The sequence below is a fragment of the Furipterus horrens genome, unplaced genomic scaffold (genome assembly GCF_987537825.1).
Source record: "Furipterus horrens unplaced genomic scaffold, mFurHor1.1.pri manual_scaffold_6, whole genome shotgun sequence".
In the NCBI taxonomy this organism is placed as follows: Eukaryota; Metazoa; Chordata; class Mammalia; order Chiroptera; family Furipteridae; genus Furipterus; species Furipterus horrens.
Genome location: NW_028327176.1, coordinates 116,629,239 through 116,646,300, shown reverse-complemented (window position 1 = coordinate 116,646,300; position 17,062 = coordinate 116,629,239). Strand labels below are relative to the sequence as shown.

The 17,062-nt window shown below is 35.0% G+C and overlaps 1 protein-coding gene across 1 annotated transcript in view; it reads right to left on the bottom strand.

Annotated features, from left to right (window-relative positions):
* ADGRB3 (adhesion G protein-coupled receptor B3) overlaps window positions 1-17,062 on the bottom strand; it is a 709,724-nt gene that overhangs the window by 51,513 nt on the left and 641,149 nt on the right. The window contains exons 19-20 of the mRNA XM_090282641.1: window positions 5,677-5,827; window positions 2,142-2,211 (exon numbers count right to left, since the gene is read on the bottom strand). Coding sequence (XP_090138767.1) covers window positions 2,142-2,211; window positions 5,677-5,827 — 221 coding nt within the window. The remainder of the gene's footprint in view (window positions 1-2,141; window positions 2,212-5,676; window positions 5,828-17,062) is intronic.

Below are 17,062 nucleotides of genomic sequence, written 5' to 3'. Positions count from 1 at the left end.
ACAGCAACCTATTTATGTAAAGGCATTCATTCTCCCAACAAAGGACAGGAAGAGGGCACGGGGCCCCACAATGGAATCTGGCAGGTGGTTCATCTGCTCTTGTAGAATTCAGGAGAGTCAAATGAGGAAAGCATGAGGGACCAATTTATCACTGCTGATGCCAAGGGTCATGCCCACTGTTCCACCCACCAATTTGACCCTTTCAATATTAAGTTCAGTCCACAGAATCTGCGAGCTGCCTTCAAAAATTAGTAACAATTAACAATACTTGTTCTATATCTAACAATAAACTTCTATATTGGTTGTGGTGGTGGTTACATGACTTTAGCATTTGTTAAAAGTCATAGAATTCTAAACCCCAATAGGGTAAATGTTACTCTATGTAAATTATACTTTAACATTTTAATATAGAAATTATATACATATAGATGCACACACCTGTATCAATATATTCATAATACAAATGTGTATCTATGTGAGTATTAAAACGTCTGCATTTAGTTACTGCTCTTTGCCCTACAGCAGGCAGATAAAATTCTACTTTCCCACTTGGGGGTTGACAACTTAATGTTAACTTTTTAAATAAAATGCCTGGAGGAAAAAACTCTTGGTCTGATACAACACTTTAGTTTGCTGTCTCTGAAATTGCCACTAAGTTTCTACTATATTTTTGTGTAAATTAATCTTCAAACGAATAACATTACTTGTTGTACTGTATTTGGTTTTAATCAAATACTCCCTGAAAGTTGGCATCATATCATCCAAAGTCCTAATTCATTCCCTACCCCCAATGCAGTGCCTTTCAAATACTGGATTTACACCAAATAGTACTGTAGTAAGCACTGCTCAACATATGATATTAGGGAGGTTTTTTTGTTTTGTTTTGTTTTTGATATTACAGATTGCACTAAAAAAAAAAGTGCCCTGATAATACAATCTCTTTAAGTTCTATGGAAGTTTATTTTGGATAAACAGGTGAAGTGATGTCTCTTACAGTATTCAATTTGGATAAAACCACCAGAGGGCCTAATTAATTGTGGTTCTTATCTCAACATAAAGACAGAACACTTCACTTTAAATGTTATTCTTCTGGAAATTATTATGCTAAGTGAAACAAGCCAACGATAGACAAATACCATGCGATCTCACTTATATGTGGAATCTAATGAACAAGATGAACAGATGAACAAAATAGAACCAGAGGCTTGGACACATGGAGCAGACTGGCAACTGTTGGAGGAGAGGGGGGAACTGGATGAAAGAGGTGAAAAGATTAGCCAAGGAACATATATGCATAACCCTCAGACACAGACAGCAGTGTGGCGATGGCCTGAGTGAAGCAGGGGTGGGGGTTGGGAGGAGGGGGACAAAGAGGGGGGAAATGGGGACATCTGTAACAGTGCCAACAATAAAAATAAATAAATAAATATTCTTATTCTTCTAATAAGATGTACATCTCTTTCCCTGTTTCTCAATTGCTTCAACTTGGAAAAAAAAAACAACAGATAAAGCAAAAATATGCAAGTGCATTGTTTTACATTTAAAATATTAAATGTAAACTTTACTTATAAATTCTCTCACAGAATTTACCCATATTACAGCTATGATTAGGTTGGAATGATACCACATCCCTTTTTCTCCTTTCTAATTTCTTTCATAGCCCAGGCAATTCTTCATCTGGAATCTATTGATTTCCCTCTTCTGTAAGTTTCAGTATGCATTACCTTAATGCAGCAACAACAATTGAACCGACATGACAAAACTTGGCTGACAGCAATATATATTATCATCAATGAAATTAAAAGCTCAGATCAGGATCATATTCTAAAAGGTAAACATGTCAAGATTTACCTAGTTCTAAAAAAATGTGTTTGAGATTGAATGTGTAAGTACATATTGAAATATTCCAAAAATCAAATATACTTGTGTCATGAAGAAATTGGAAATTGAAATAAAGATTCCAAACAGTGCTGCAGCATTTATTTCCTAACTTTGAGCATTTAAACTGCCTTACATCATCCCTCACTAATGCTATCCCTACCACTGCTAATGACTCAAGAACAAAATGCAAGCCATCAGCAGTGCCAACCAAGACTAATGAAGCAATTATAAACATGACTTATCACTGTGGATGGACTTACTAGTGATCAGTGCCATATCCTTTCGTCCTCGTGAAGCCTACTGATGTGGCCACTACTAACGCTGGTAAACCTGTAAGAAACAGATTGTCACACGTTACAAAATAGAAATAGAGGCATGGACACATGGAGCAGGTCCATGGAGAGGACACACGGACACTGGTACATTAGGCATAGTGGAGTGAAACTTCACTATAACCACTGGGCATACTGGCTCAAAAAAAGGTTGGACAAACTCAAAATGCTTAAGTTGGAGGAATACCTTTGGATGAGTCACTTCATAAAGTATCTGTCCATTACAAACTTTCTTTCAAGTATAAAAATATGAGAGCGACAGCTGGATTTTTAACTCAGTGCACTACTCTGATGTTGCTAGTTTACCACCACATTTGACATGGGTTTAAATTAAACTAATAACAGAGATTTAGTATATCTTTTAAATTATTTTTCTCTAGGGGTATACACTGTAATATAGAAAATTTATAGTTATAAAATCAAAAAGGCAAAAACATGGATGTCCTGGTGTGATGGAATATCACAGAAATGGAATGTTCAGTTGGCCAAATTTTGATCCTTATCGAAAGTTAATCTTATTCCTGAATTCCTTATGATTTAGTTATAATAACAAGAATGTAAGAACAGGGCCAAGGGCCCTAATGAATTAATTTCAGTTCTTCCTGATTACTCTCCTTTAATAATCCTATATGAAGATCAGAAAATATGTGTCAATTTATCTTCACAGATCTCTAAATAGGTATCACTCCATGCATTGCTCAATCCCTCCTGGAATTCACTTGCCTGCATACCTGCACCAATGTTGACCTCACATCTTTTAGTTTATGTTCATATGAATCATACTTAAGTTTAATGGGATCTCCCTGTATTTGTGATGAGAGCTCAGTCTAATCTATGCTGTTTAAATTTTTTTAAGTTTTGGCCATACCTTCTTTTCCTAAAGACTATGTTTGCCTTTTTCAATTGTAAAATCCATCATGTAATCACCTTCTTGCATCCTCTCCACCCATTCTCTTGCTCCATATCATTTTCCCTCTTTCCTGCCATTCTCTTCTGTGAGTCTTTTCAAGTGACATCATATTCATTCACAACGTTTAATGGCAAGAACTATGGAGACTATCTCAGAGGAACACATCTAATTTTTTAACAAATTTGGTCTCTCTCTCTCTCTCTCTGTATATCCACCTGCATATACATATATGTATGCACATACACATATATAATTAAATCATAATACATCATGAATCACAAATTATGCATAATTATATATATGTTATATAATGTCTCTTCTTCCTTCTCTTTCCAATCCTTCTCCTCTTCCTTTATGTTATTTGTTGACTTTTTTGATTGACTAGAAAAAGTTCATTAGATAAAAAAAATTCTCTCCTGGTTCACAGCTGAAAAATTAATAGTCTTTATTATATATAACTTAAAGTTTAAATTTTTTTTCTAAATTTACTATGTTGCACTGTGTCATAATGAAACTCATATGCCACTATTCTGCCCATTGACAAATCTCCTGATAGTCCAGTCTGATCAGTTTAGCATTTGTGCTACTCAGAGTTGTTTAATATTAGCTGTAAACTTGGAGAATAGCTGAAATCTCTTCTCAAGAGCTTTGGTAATGATATTAAATAAGGCAGTTGCCAATCCTAAAGATTGCCACTCTTCATACTTTAAGGAGAGTCTTCGTTACCTGCAACCTATATGTCTTAGAACTATGATACTAACTGATGACAAAATTCAATACCAATACAAGTTTGGGAGGTCTTTGACATGAAATCTGGACAAAAACATTTATGAAAGTATAAGTAAAATACATTCTCTAATTTCTTAACAGCTTTCTCAATTATTTACTAGGGCAAAGAGCCTAAATACATTTGTCAGGCATGAGAGACCCTTGTTGAAACCTGATGGACAATCTTTAAGTGTTCTTTATCCTATTTTTCCAGCATGAATTATTCTGGTATTATAATAAATCCACTTATTTGAAAAGTTTCAGGCTCGCTCAAACATCCCATTCTCCAGTCTTTTGGTACATTAGGTATTTGTTGTATATCTGGTCCAAAATTCCCCAGTGTTTTTAGTGCAAATCTTTTGAAACTCAAAGGCAAACATGTCAAAATCCTGGTGTTTTTCTAAAACTAGATTTTTAAGCAAATTAGTTAATTCTAATTAAATATTAGAATTGGTCCTATGAACAATGAGATACCACTTTACACCAGTCAGAATGGCCATCATCAACAAATCAACAAACAACAAGTGCTGGCGAGGACGTGGAGAAACGGGAGCCCTACTGCACTGTCGGTGGGAATGCAGACTGGTGCAGCCACTATGGAAAACAGTATGGAATTACCTCAAAAAACTAAAAATGGAACTGCCTTTTGAACCAGCAATTCCACTGCTAGGATTATACCCCAAAAATCCTAAAATCCTAATTCAAAAGAACCTATGAACCCCTATGTTCAGAGCAGCACTGTTTACAATAGCTAAGTGCTGGAAACAGCCTAATTGCCCACCTGTAGATGAATGGACCACAAAACTGTGGTACATTTACACAATGGAATACTATGTAGCAGAGAAAAAGAAGGAACTCCTGGCATTTGTGACAACATGGATGGAACTAGAGAGAATTATGCTTAGTGAAATAAGCCAGGCAAAGAAAGAAAAATACCATATGATATCACCTAATACAGGAAACTAAAGAATGAACTAAATAGGACAAGGAGCAGAATAGCAGTCAATAGGGGGGAGGGAGGAGGGAGAAAAGGGGGATAAGTAAGGGAAGGGTTTAGTCAAGGAACGTGTATGAATGACTCACGGACATGGACAACGGGGAGGGATATAATTGTAGGAGAAGGGGTGGGCAGGGTGGGGGAGAACAGTGGGGGAAAAATGGGACAACTGTAATTGAAAAACCAAAAAAAAAAAAAAAAAGAAGAAAAGAATTGGTCCTATGAAATGCATGGACTTTCAAGATGTCTATTTCATAAGGCAATTTAAGAGAAAATTTTCCTAATAAATATAGGCAAAGAATTAATTTATTCTTAGTCTGTCAACAATTCTGTTTTTCCTTTGAGGACCCAACTGACTATCCATGAGGTTTCATTCAATCTGAGTGACTTTTTTCCTGTAACATGAATAGCTAGCTATAGTCTTTAATTGTTTTGATGCTCTAAGTTTTCTTGTGAGAGGTACATGACAAGTGTACCTGATTTTGAGCCCTGAACATTTGAAAAGATTTTGTATTTTCAGAGCATATTAGCATAGAACACTTTGCTTTTTTGCCTGTAGATATCTCAGGACTCAGTTTACACCACTTACTATTGATTGTTAACTGGTGGCCTACGAGGTCATCCAACGGTCAGCCTTTTTTAAAGTTCCAAATGCCTGTTTCCACTTCCATATATCAAATTAAAGACAAATTAAAGTAGCCTTAGGATAATCACACTCGATGGCTTTATTATATAAGTCCTCAAAGTCATCTGACCCAGGGCACAAAAGAGTACATGAACATGCTTACCCCATCCAAGGCACAGAAAGCGTTTCCGTATAAGCCGTGTCCTAATCTTTCCAGTGACAGCCATGTATGACTGCCACGCCTCCGTCAGCACCCAACAGAATGAAGCCAAGAAGAAAAAGTGCAAAAATGCGGTGGTGGTTGTGCAGATGCTCTGTGGAAACAAAAAAGACTCACACTGATCATGGGTGGGAAGAGTAGATCATGTGTCCTTCAGAGAATTGTTCATCTCCTCTGCATTGCTTTTTATTTCAAATGTCTACCTCCCCTCTGTGACAGTAATTATTTGTAAAACTTAGAAACCCTGTAGTATTTATACAATATCTGTGATAAAAAAGTGTTCTAATTCCATTCATGTGTTCAATTTTTTATGAGAGAAAGACTAAATGTAAATTTAAACTCAAGGGAAATTAAAATTACCACTTTACTTGGATGTTTTCTTGACATATAATTATGGCAACGGTCCTTTCTTTGGTTTAATTTAAGTTACAGACATCTTGTATACTTCTTTTGGCTACATTCTTTATCCTTATTTTTTAAGCCAATAATTCTTTGTTGTTTTATCTGTGTCAATGTTAAGATAATATACCAAAAGGCTTTAAGAAGGAAAATTACTTTGTTTTTATACATGTGTGATATTCAAGGTATGAGAACAAAGCATAAAATGGTTTGGCTAATAGCCTAGTACAACAAAAAACATGTATTTCAAGGCACTTAATACATTACTTACTCTACAGTATTACATTACAATGTGTGTCCTAATCAAATCATTTTGAAAAGCTAATCAAGTCACTGGCTCTACACAGCCATGATTTCATAGATAATATCTCTTTAAAATCTAGACCCAAATTATTCATATTATTTGTTTATTCACCAGATGTTTATTTAGCTTTTAGTTCTCTTAATCCTATGAAAAAAAATTTACCATGTTTCTCTCACCAGATTGTTTTAATGATGAAGGATAATGTACAGAAACTGAGTAGCACTCTGCTAGGCCTTTAGCAAGTACTTGACCGTTTATAATTATCATCATTTTAAATAGTACTAACAAAGGCATTACTATTTTCCAATGTGAAAATTCTCATTTGATGTAGCACTTAAATCTACTTAGTATTCAAGTTTATTCTTACAAAGATGAGAACTTTCAGTAAGATCAAGTCATGGAGTTCTAGCACCCTCTTCCTCACATCTTTACTCTTGTTTCAGGAATAATATATTAAATAGTGGCTTTAACCAACTGAGATTCCTGCTGTGCATGAGATATTGAGACTTTTTTTTTAAGGTTTAAATATCTTCAGGCTGACTCCTTTGCTCATTTCTAATCTGCAGTCCCAGATCTCAATCTGAATTTCAAATAACACTTCCATTCAATACCTGAAGACTAGTAACATTTTCTAATTCACTTGTCATTTCCTTCTGCCAATTTACCTGAACTGTGTGGGCTAGCAAAGCTACTCCTTCTCTGTTTTTAAACTATCACTATAGAGTTGCACAAAACAGTGTAAAAATGTTAAAATGTTAAATGCTAAGTGCTGGATACACTGAAATTTTGTAAGAAATAAAATGCTCAGAGTCTTAATACAGAGACCTTTAATTTGCTCCCTGTATATTATGTTTGCTAGTTGTGGACTTCCTGATACTCACTTTAATTCTAATACAAATTGAAAATACAGATAATTGTGGGCTGCTGACATTTATTTTAATAATTCATGTCTCTCTTGACAAAACAGGTCCACCGCATGTGTGAGAAAATGTATAGTAACTAGGTAAGAAAGACCCATTTCCATAGGTAATAACATTTTACTATGGTCAGATGAATATTTATATATGTCTTCATAGGGCTCCAAATATGGAGATAGGTAAGCTGTCTCAAACTAAGGAATGTATGTATTGGAGCAAAAAGGTCTAAAAGCTCAAAATTCATCTTACATGGAGAGTGTAGCAAACTCTGGGGTCCTGAGAAAGCAAGCAAGCTATATTTTGCTTCATCGTCATGTGAAGAACCAGTATAAAATCAGATACTTTACATTAAGAAATGCACACTGACTTGTCTACTTATATATTACATTTCCCAAGCTATCTTTATAAAATACAACTTTTATAAATAGCAATTTTCAAATGAACTCTGCTATTTTATACATCCTATTTTGATACATCCTTCCACAAGGGTAGCCATTCCAATGTTTGGGGCTCCGTATTCTCTGATCCCTTCTCCCACATCAGCAGGTCACAAAGACCAACCATCTCTTGGGTCCCCCAATACTGGAAAATTTTCCACTTACAAATTTCAAACCCTGATTCTCCTTTTCTAGAAACAGGTTTCATTTTTGTGACCCTGTCCAATTTTTGTTACCACTGGCCCTACTATCATGATCTTCAGTTTTAACAGCTTTTTCTTAACCTCCATATGTCTGCTCTTGACTCCCACACCAGCCAGGTATTCACAGTACTCCATACATGAGACTCATGAGAACCTCAGGTTCACCAACCAGTTCTTCTGCTCCACCTGCCTTGCCAAATCCCAATCTGGACCATGCAGTACAGCTGATGAGTGTGGTTAGCAAATATTCCAAAACTTGAAAAGATACTTAAATTGGAAAACTGAGCACTGTTTGCACCTATCACTCTTATGCCAAACCCTTAGAAACAATAGAAAAGACTTCATAAAATAACTGGAAAGAAAAAAAATGTAAACTGTAGTAGACCAAACACTGTGAGAAATATCTGAGAAAGAGAAAGCAGATGAGTTCCCACTGAAGAAGGATACCACAACTCAAAACTAGATATGGGGAGCACAGATTAAGACATGGAAATTAGTTTTAAGATACGTATGTGATACACAGTTCTCAAATTCGTTTAAAAGTATTTCCGGAAAGACAAAATAGAAAAAATTGGGGGTGCAGGGTAGGGGTGCAGCAGCATTTAAAGAAGTATTATGGGAAATTTTCTTAGAACTTTAAAAGATCCTCTTAGCTACAGGATAGATTAAAGATGAAACACACACATATACCCTCTCCCCTCTGGATATATTGTGATAAAATTTGTGAACATCAAGAATAAAGAGAAAATCTTAAAAGCTGTCTGAGTCAAAAGAAAGATTACTTACAAAGAAATAACACATCAGGCTCCATGTGAGCATCCCAGGATATGAGACAGTAGAACAGTACCTTCAATGTTATAAGGGAAAAAATAACTTTGAAAGTAGGTTCTCACACTCAGCAAACTATTATTCAAGTGAGAGGCAGAAATAAAGATATTGTTTAAATTGAAAGGAACTTTGATGTTTACTACCTCAAGATGCTGTCTGAAAGACCTGCTAGACAATATAAACCAATATTAATAAGAAGTCCAGGAAGAGGGAATGAGCTAAAAGAGATAAAAGAAGTAATGGGTAGCAAAGAAAGTAATAAAATATATTAAGTTCAAATAAATATCACTGGGGAACACAATTTTCATTAAGTTAGATCTGACACTTGTTTTTGACTAACTTTTGGCATCTGAATCCAAAAATGACCCTGGTTTTTCTCTATCACATCAACTTTTTAAGGTATAGGATGTCCTCACTTTGTCCCAAAAATTATATAAAATGTACATACAAAGGAAAATAAAGAAAAAATTACCGGAATATACTATTTAGAATTATTTTATTCATATAAAGGCTATATATGATTACTGTAAGTCAAATTGTGTACAAGTAGTAAAGTTCCGCTACCAAACATACATATTAAACCTTTCAGTGCCATGTGTAATTTGAAATTTGGATCAACATGAGAAAAAGTTATATCAATATATAACCTGAGGTACAAAATGAGAGATAAAAACATAAAATATGAATTGTTCCATTGTTATTTATATTTATAGCCATTGAAGAAAGAGTCGCTGGGAGCGATGCTGGCACTTTTGGGAAAGTTTGTCAGCGTCGCTCACAATGATGTTGGCACTCAAAGGGTTAAGGTATTTTATCTTTTCAAACAACAGGCTAGGAAATGTTAAAACAAGATACTTGACACAGTCTCTTTCAGTTGGCAAAGCTTTAATAAATTGCTTCATGAGACCCAGTTTTATGTGCAGAGGTGGGAATATAATGTTCTTTCTGTCAACAAGTGGCTCATGTAGAATGTTTGGATCACCAGGTTTAAGGTCAGTTCCTGGAGGCCAATTCAACTCCTCCCACCGCTTCTCACAAGCTCTGTTGTCCCACATACACAGAAAACAGGGATACTTGGTGTATCTGTGTTGCTGACCAAGAAGGAAGCAGACCATTTTAAGGTCAACACAGATGATCCAGTTGTACTTGTGACATTGCAACAGATCAATGACTCTCTTTCTGTCTTCATATTCTTCACAAAAACAAACTAAATGGTCAATTGGGACTGCACCAAATAAATTGCCATTGTGGAGGAGGACACACTTCAAGCTCCACTTTGAGCTATCGATGAACAGTCGCCATTCAGTTGTGTTATAGACTGGAGTTCCCAATTCCTCCATTAAACCATGTATGTTATGGCAATACACAAAGCCACTGTCACTTTAAAAATACTGCAGAAATGCACTTTCTCTTGATCGAAAGTAGGATACCTTTGCTCTTTTTCCAAAGAAGTTTTTCTCATGCAACCTTGATGCTAGGAGTTCTGAAGCTTTTTTAGATAGTCCCAAATCTCATGCCAAATCATTAAACTCATGCTGGTCAAATCCTTTATGAATTGAGTCATCTTCCATTTAAAAATCTTCACTGGTGCTGTCACTTAGTTGTTCACCATACTCCTGTTTTTTGAAAGAGGGTAGTTCAATGAAAACTGGCACTGGGATTTCAGCTGAATGAGGCACTGGGCATATAGCTGATGGTAGACTAGAATACTCTATTTTACATTTATTTTTCTTGTTGTATCCTGATGTTTTCACTCTACAAAAGTAACAGTCACTTGAATGATCTCTGGGCTCTTGCCAAACCATAGGTATACCAAATGGCAATTTATCACACGTTGCCTTCATGCACATCCATAAACTCTTGACACACTGCTTGCACACCTTATGTGGGGCCCAAGACTTATTTTGATCACCAAGTTTTATTTTAAAATATGCAAAATAGGCTTGCCTGACAATTGAGCTGATGTTTGTCCTTTGGGAATGGTGAAACTGCCACAGGTATAACAAAACAAATCAGGGTTGTTTAGGCACTTACGATGAGAAATAGCAGAGGCAGACATGATCTGAAGAAAAGGAAATAAGTATGTATGTAAATAAAAAAATAAATTCTGCTAATTCCTTGTATACAGAGAAGAACTTGGACTACACTTCGGAATATGATTCACTATATAAACTGGCACACAACCTCTCACCACACTGGCTCATGTGTAACTGAATAGCCTAGACAAGTATGAACCTGTCACTGGTCTCCAAGGTTGTCCCCCACCCCACCCGACTCAAGAGAGGTTTGCCCTCAGCCAACAGGAGAGCACTAGTGCTTCCCTCAATCCAGGCTCAATCCAGCCTAGAGTGGGTTGCATTGAGATAGGCTGTACAGAACAAACTTGATGTGATAGAAGAAAACTAACTGCAGTTTTGAAATGAGCATGCCTATTTAAGTCTAAAACAACTGAAAAATTGAACTCAATAGGAATTATGTTAAAAATTGTTCCCCTGTGTATTTATTTAAAAAATATGTAAGTATACACATTTACACTTTAAAAATATAACCACTTGGATATAAATACCAAAATAATATTAATGAGGTTTAAAAGTTGAGAGAGATTAAAGTTTCAAGGGAGCCGAGGAAAATAAAAGTATACTGAGCTTTTTCCCCAGCCCCCCTCAGGAATTTTAGAGAAATTGATTAACTCTAGATGTTAGGGGAAAAAGATGAGTATTTACTTTAACAATGTTAAGGTAATCACAGAAGGTAGAAACAAATAATATATTTGTAAGATAGTAGAGGAAATATAAAACTAAGGAAAACTTTATCAGTCTAGTTAATGGTGAGCAAAGGGACAAAAATAGTAAATATGATAAATAGAAAAACAAACAAGACAACAAGTAATTGAAAATATAACAGAAATCACAATAAATGAGAATGCTTTAAATTCAGTAGTTAAAAGTTAAGAACCTTTATACTGAATTTAAAAAAATCAAAATCCAGTACTATATTTATGAGCTATACCTCAAATCCAATGACATGGGACAAGTCAGAATAAAAAGATCAAAAAGGGAAATTAAGGAAATGGTAATATGCAAAAATCAAATGTCATGATGCAAATATTGAACAAATCATTAAAAGATACCAAAATGGATTTTTCACATCTCTATGAAACTAATAACAATTTTTCAAAGTATATAAAACAACAATTGAGGAAACTACAAGGATAAATTGTCAAACTAAGTTTAGAATAGAAGACTTAAAATATAGCTCTCAAAGTCATATAAAGAGTGGAAAAATAATATTAAATATAATAATAATAAAAGTGAGTAATCTTTCTTTGCACTGTTACACACAAGAAAAATAGCATGTAAAGTTCTTTAAAATACAAATGGAATATTTACAGAAGTTAACTAGTCCCAGGATAGAAAGTAAAATAGAATGAATTCATGAAAATCTAACACATAGGGCATTTTCATAAGCTACAATGCAATGAAATTAGAAATTAAAATTAAAATTCTGTATCCACAGACTTCCAGCCAAGATGGAGACCTAGACAGACATGCTTTGTCTCCCTCCACAACTAAGAAGGAATACAACTACTGCAAAACCAGAAATAACTAGAAGTTCCAGAAAATAAAGCTACATAGAAGTCCAACGTATGAAGTTATAAACAAGTGGTGCTTGTCTGGACGGATAGGAGGGGCAAAGCAAGGGTGGAGAGGTCAAGCTGTGCTGGCTGCAGCAGCAGTGGTGACCTGCGGCAGGACTGCGGTAAGCACAGACACTCGTATTTAAGGAGGTGGGGGGGAGAAGCACCTGGGGAACACCCCTAGCTGCAGACCAAATCCATCAGCTCATGATTCCAATGCTGGGGAAGGCAGACCCCCATTGCCTCGAACTGTGAGGCCCAGAGGGCATGCGGACAGAGGAGGAGGCTCCCAGTCTCTAAGCGGAGAAAGAGTGGCAGGAATCCATCTTGGACCCCTGCCCCCACACAAAGCGCCACAGTGTGGTGAGAAGGGTCGCCCAGTATTGACAAGTGCATGGGGCTCTGCCCCCTATAGAGTAGGAGGTGCGACAGCCCTGCCCAGGAAGCAAAAACTGCCAGGATGGCAGGGATAATGATAGAGATCCTAATCATGAAGCTGACCAGAAAGCAAATACATGAATTAATGGAAGAACAGATAGATAACCTTTCTGAGGCTCAGTTCAGAGCTACAGTTATAAGACAACTTACAGAAATAACAGCAGGACTTAATCAAGATGGGGAAGGAATGAAGACTAGTCCTGCTGAAATGAACAAAAGCACATATGAAACAAGTGGTGAGGGAAGGAAAACCAGGGATCAAATCAACAAATTGGAATATAAGGAAGGAACAAACAGTCAACCAGTGCAGAAAGAGGAAACAAAAAGTGAGGAAAATGAGGAGAAGCTCAGAAACCTCTGGGACAACTATAAGAGAGCAAACATCTGAATTATAGGGTAGCCAGAAGGTGAAGAATTAGAAACTGAAAAGTTATGTGAAAAAATAATGAAGCAGAACTTCCCTAACTTGGGGAAGGAAATAGACTTACAGGTCCAGGAAGCACAGAGAGTTCCAAAAAAACTGGACCCAGGGAGAACCACACCAAGACACATTATAATCAAAATGTGAAAAATTAAAGATAAAGAGAGAATCTTAGAAGCAGCAAGAGAGAAGAAAATTATGTGCAAAGGGGTCCCAATTAGACTATCAGCTGATTTCTCAAAGGAGACTCTGCAGGCAAGAAGGGACTGGAAAGAAATATTCAAAGTAATAAAAATCGAAAACCTACAGCCACGAATACTCTATCCAGTGAAGCTGTCATTTAGAATAGGAGGGCAGAGAAAGTGCTTCCAGAACAAAGTAAAACTGAAGGAGTTCATCAGATCCAAACCACTGTTATATGAGATGTTAAAGGGACTTGTTTAGAAGAAGGAGGATCAAAACTATGAACATTAAAATGAAAACTGTATCACAACAACCAACAACAGAAGCTAGGGAATCAAAGCAAAGGCAAACTAAGTAGGCAAGGAGAGTGGAAAAAGGATTATAGGTATGGGGAACATATAGGAGGGAGGTCAGCAGGGAGGGGGAGGGAGGGAAGGGAGAGATGATGCAGGAGTTAAAAAGCGTAGTAGGAGGAACTGGAGTAGACAGGAATATGTTGAGAAGAACTATATGCACAAACAATGGGCATGGACTAGGGGGAGGTGACAATTGGAGGGAGGGAGGGTCATTGGGTGGAGGGGAGCAGAGGGAAAAGAAATTGGGACAACTAACAGCATAATCAATAAAACATATTTAAAAATAAAATAAAATTATGTATCCCTTGGAAAGAAAACTTTTAATTAATTTATGAAGATAAGTTAAAATTTAAATTATAAATGATTAAAAGCCGAAAAACAAGGCAATATACATATCAAAACAAAATTTTTTTTATTATGGTACTCAGGATAGTGATAGTCTTATGTTGAAAACAATAGAAAATGATAATAAATAGGCTATGTAAAGAAATCAGGAGAATAAATGTAATAAAGATAAGAGCAGAGAGGAACAAAACAGAAAATTTAAAAATCAGTAAATTTGATCTATAAAACCCAACCTGATTTAAAAGGCAAATTAATGCCAGATGGCTATTGAAAATATCAGGGGAACACTTGGTAAAGTGTGTGATTGTCTGACCATTATGTTGTCCAACTGACACTAATACAAAATAATGAATGCAAATTGTAAATAAAAAATACAATTAAAAAATAAACAGGACTGGGGTGAAAAAAAACATTTATCCCTAAATGAAATAAGTCATTTTTTGTTTAAGAACTATGCCTCCATCATGAGCCAAAAGGGCCTCAAAACAAACAAACAAACAAACAAACAGGCAGTAAGAGCTAAAGAGAATCTGGTTTTATCAACAACAGCCACCTCTAAAGCAAAATCAAGATGACATCATATGATCATATGAGTATCAAACTTTTTGTGTGTGGCGGGGTTGGATTCTCAGTAGTAAGTAGTAGTTCATTAATTCTTTAACTTTCCTCTAAAAGCTATGTCCTATTAATTTTGTACTATGTATACTTAGTTTGCTATTTGCTCATGTATAGTTTATCTTTTGTTCATAAACTTGGAGAATCTGGAATATAAAAGGCCAATAAAACAACTAAACCTTTGGCAATTGTCATTTTTTAAATATTGGGAACAAGACAAAATAAATAACAGGAATTTTTTTAAAGGCTATTAAAGGTATCATAAAAGAATAACATGTACTATACATAAATAAAATTGAAAACATACATAAAATGGCATTTTTCTAGAAAAATATAAATAATCAAAGCTAGCCCAATAGTTAAAAAAGTGATCTTACATTAAATTGAAAGGTAATAAAAAATCCTTCAAAAATGAGGAAATTTTCAGTAAATTCAAATAAATGTAAGGAATATATAATTCCTATTTTATAAAATATTTCCAGGCCACAGGAAAAGATTAGAAGTATTTGAGACACTATCATATAAATATGTCCAGTAATGCAGGATAATTTAACATTAAAAAAGAATTCCATATTATTTACTGTATTAACAGACTGAAGTAATCATGTGATAACATCAATAAATGTGAAAACATTTGATAAAATTCAAAATCCAATTATAATTAAAAAAAAATCTTTATTGTAAATCATGAATAGAGGAGAACACTTTTACTTAATAAAGTTTATCTCTTCAAAATCTATAATAAAATCATATCTAATATGGAAATATTCAAAGCATTCCCATCAATCACGAATGAGGGAATTATGTCCATCATTACCTCTATTTTAAATTGAATAGGTGATCCTCACCAAACAATACAAGGAAAGGAAAAGGAAGAGAGAATACTGTCATGACTGCACATATATCCTTATTAGAAAATCCAAATGATCAATTTTTAAACTATTAGAAATAACTAGAAAAATCAACAAAGTGGCTGGATATAAGATCAACATACAAAAATCATATTTACTGTACATAGATTAATATACAAAAGTAATTGTTTTGTACACCAAAATATCTGTTGGAAAATGTAATACAAAATTTCTAGTTAATTGTAGCAGATTTCTCTCTATTCTCCCTCCCAAACCATGTTAAAATTACCAAGTTATTCAGCCACAGGAAAATGAGAACAGGCAGCGGACAACAGTGCACTCAAAGTGTTGATAAATTCAGAAGATGTTGAAGAAAGATTTGTAGTGTCAGAGGAAATATAGTTTAAATGCTTTCGGGTGTAGGGGGGTAATGATGGAAATATTGATTGTAATTGACTCATTACTCTGCAGACCTTTGAAGGATTTAATACTTGGAAAGAGAAGGGGCCAGAAAGAGAGGAGAACATGGATTTACATGGGGCTGGGGGAAAAAAAGTTGTTTGAATAATCTATATACATAATAGTTGAAACTGTATTTTTTTCCTTAACTCAATGAAGTCTTGCACTGTAACAGGAAGGTTTAATCTCTGGATAATCAAATGGGCTGGGTTCTAAACTCAAGCACCAGTCTCATTAGGGAGTTGATGTTCAAGTCTATGCATTAAACCACAGGGCCTTCTCGCTTCTACTCCAGAATGTCAACAGATCAGAGATTAAAATTATTTCCTAGAGAGGGAAAATAATCTTCCTTGATTAACATACTGTCAAATATATCTTCTAATGTAGAGCCTCGAGTCATTTTTCAGGGCTTTGCTTTTATATACGAATACACAGCCGAAGATAATCAAATAATTAAAAATATATTCCAACATGAAAAAAGGAAAAGAAGTCAAGTGAAGAAAAAGAAAACATGGGGAGTGGGGAGAGATGATAGAGGTGATAAAAAAAGAAAAACTTCTAAAAAAGACTAAGTTCTTTAGAAACTGAGAAAAGAAATTGCACTTATAAAACAAAATTAGTAGGAAAAGATTATGAGATGAAAGAAAATGTCCTATTAATGATAAAAACTATAAAACACGTTGGATACTTTTTAAATAAATATGCAAGAGCTTCGTGTAGAAAATGATAACTTTTCATTGAAGGACCCCAAACAAGCTATACACATAATGTGTTTTGCTACATGCAAAACACATTATGTACATGAATTGGGAGACTTGACATTTACATTATATAAATGTCAATCTTCCCCAAATTGACAAATATATTCAATGCAATTCTCATCAAATCTTAATCAATTTCTTACTTTTAGTTTGACAAGACAATTCTAAGTCATAA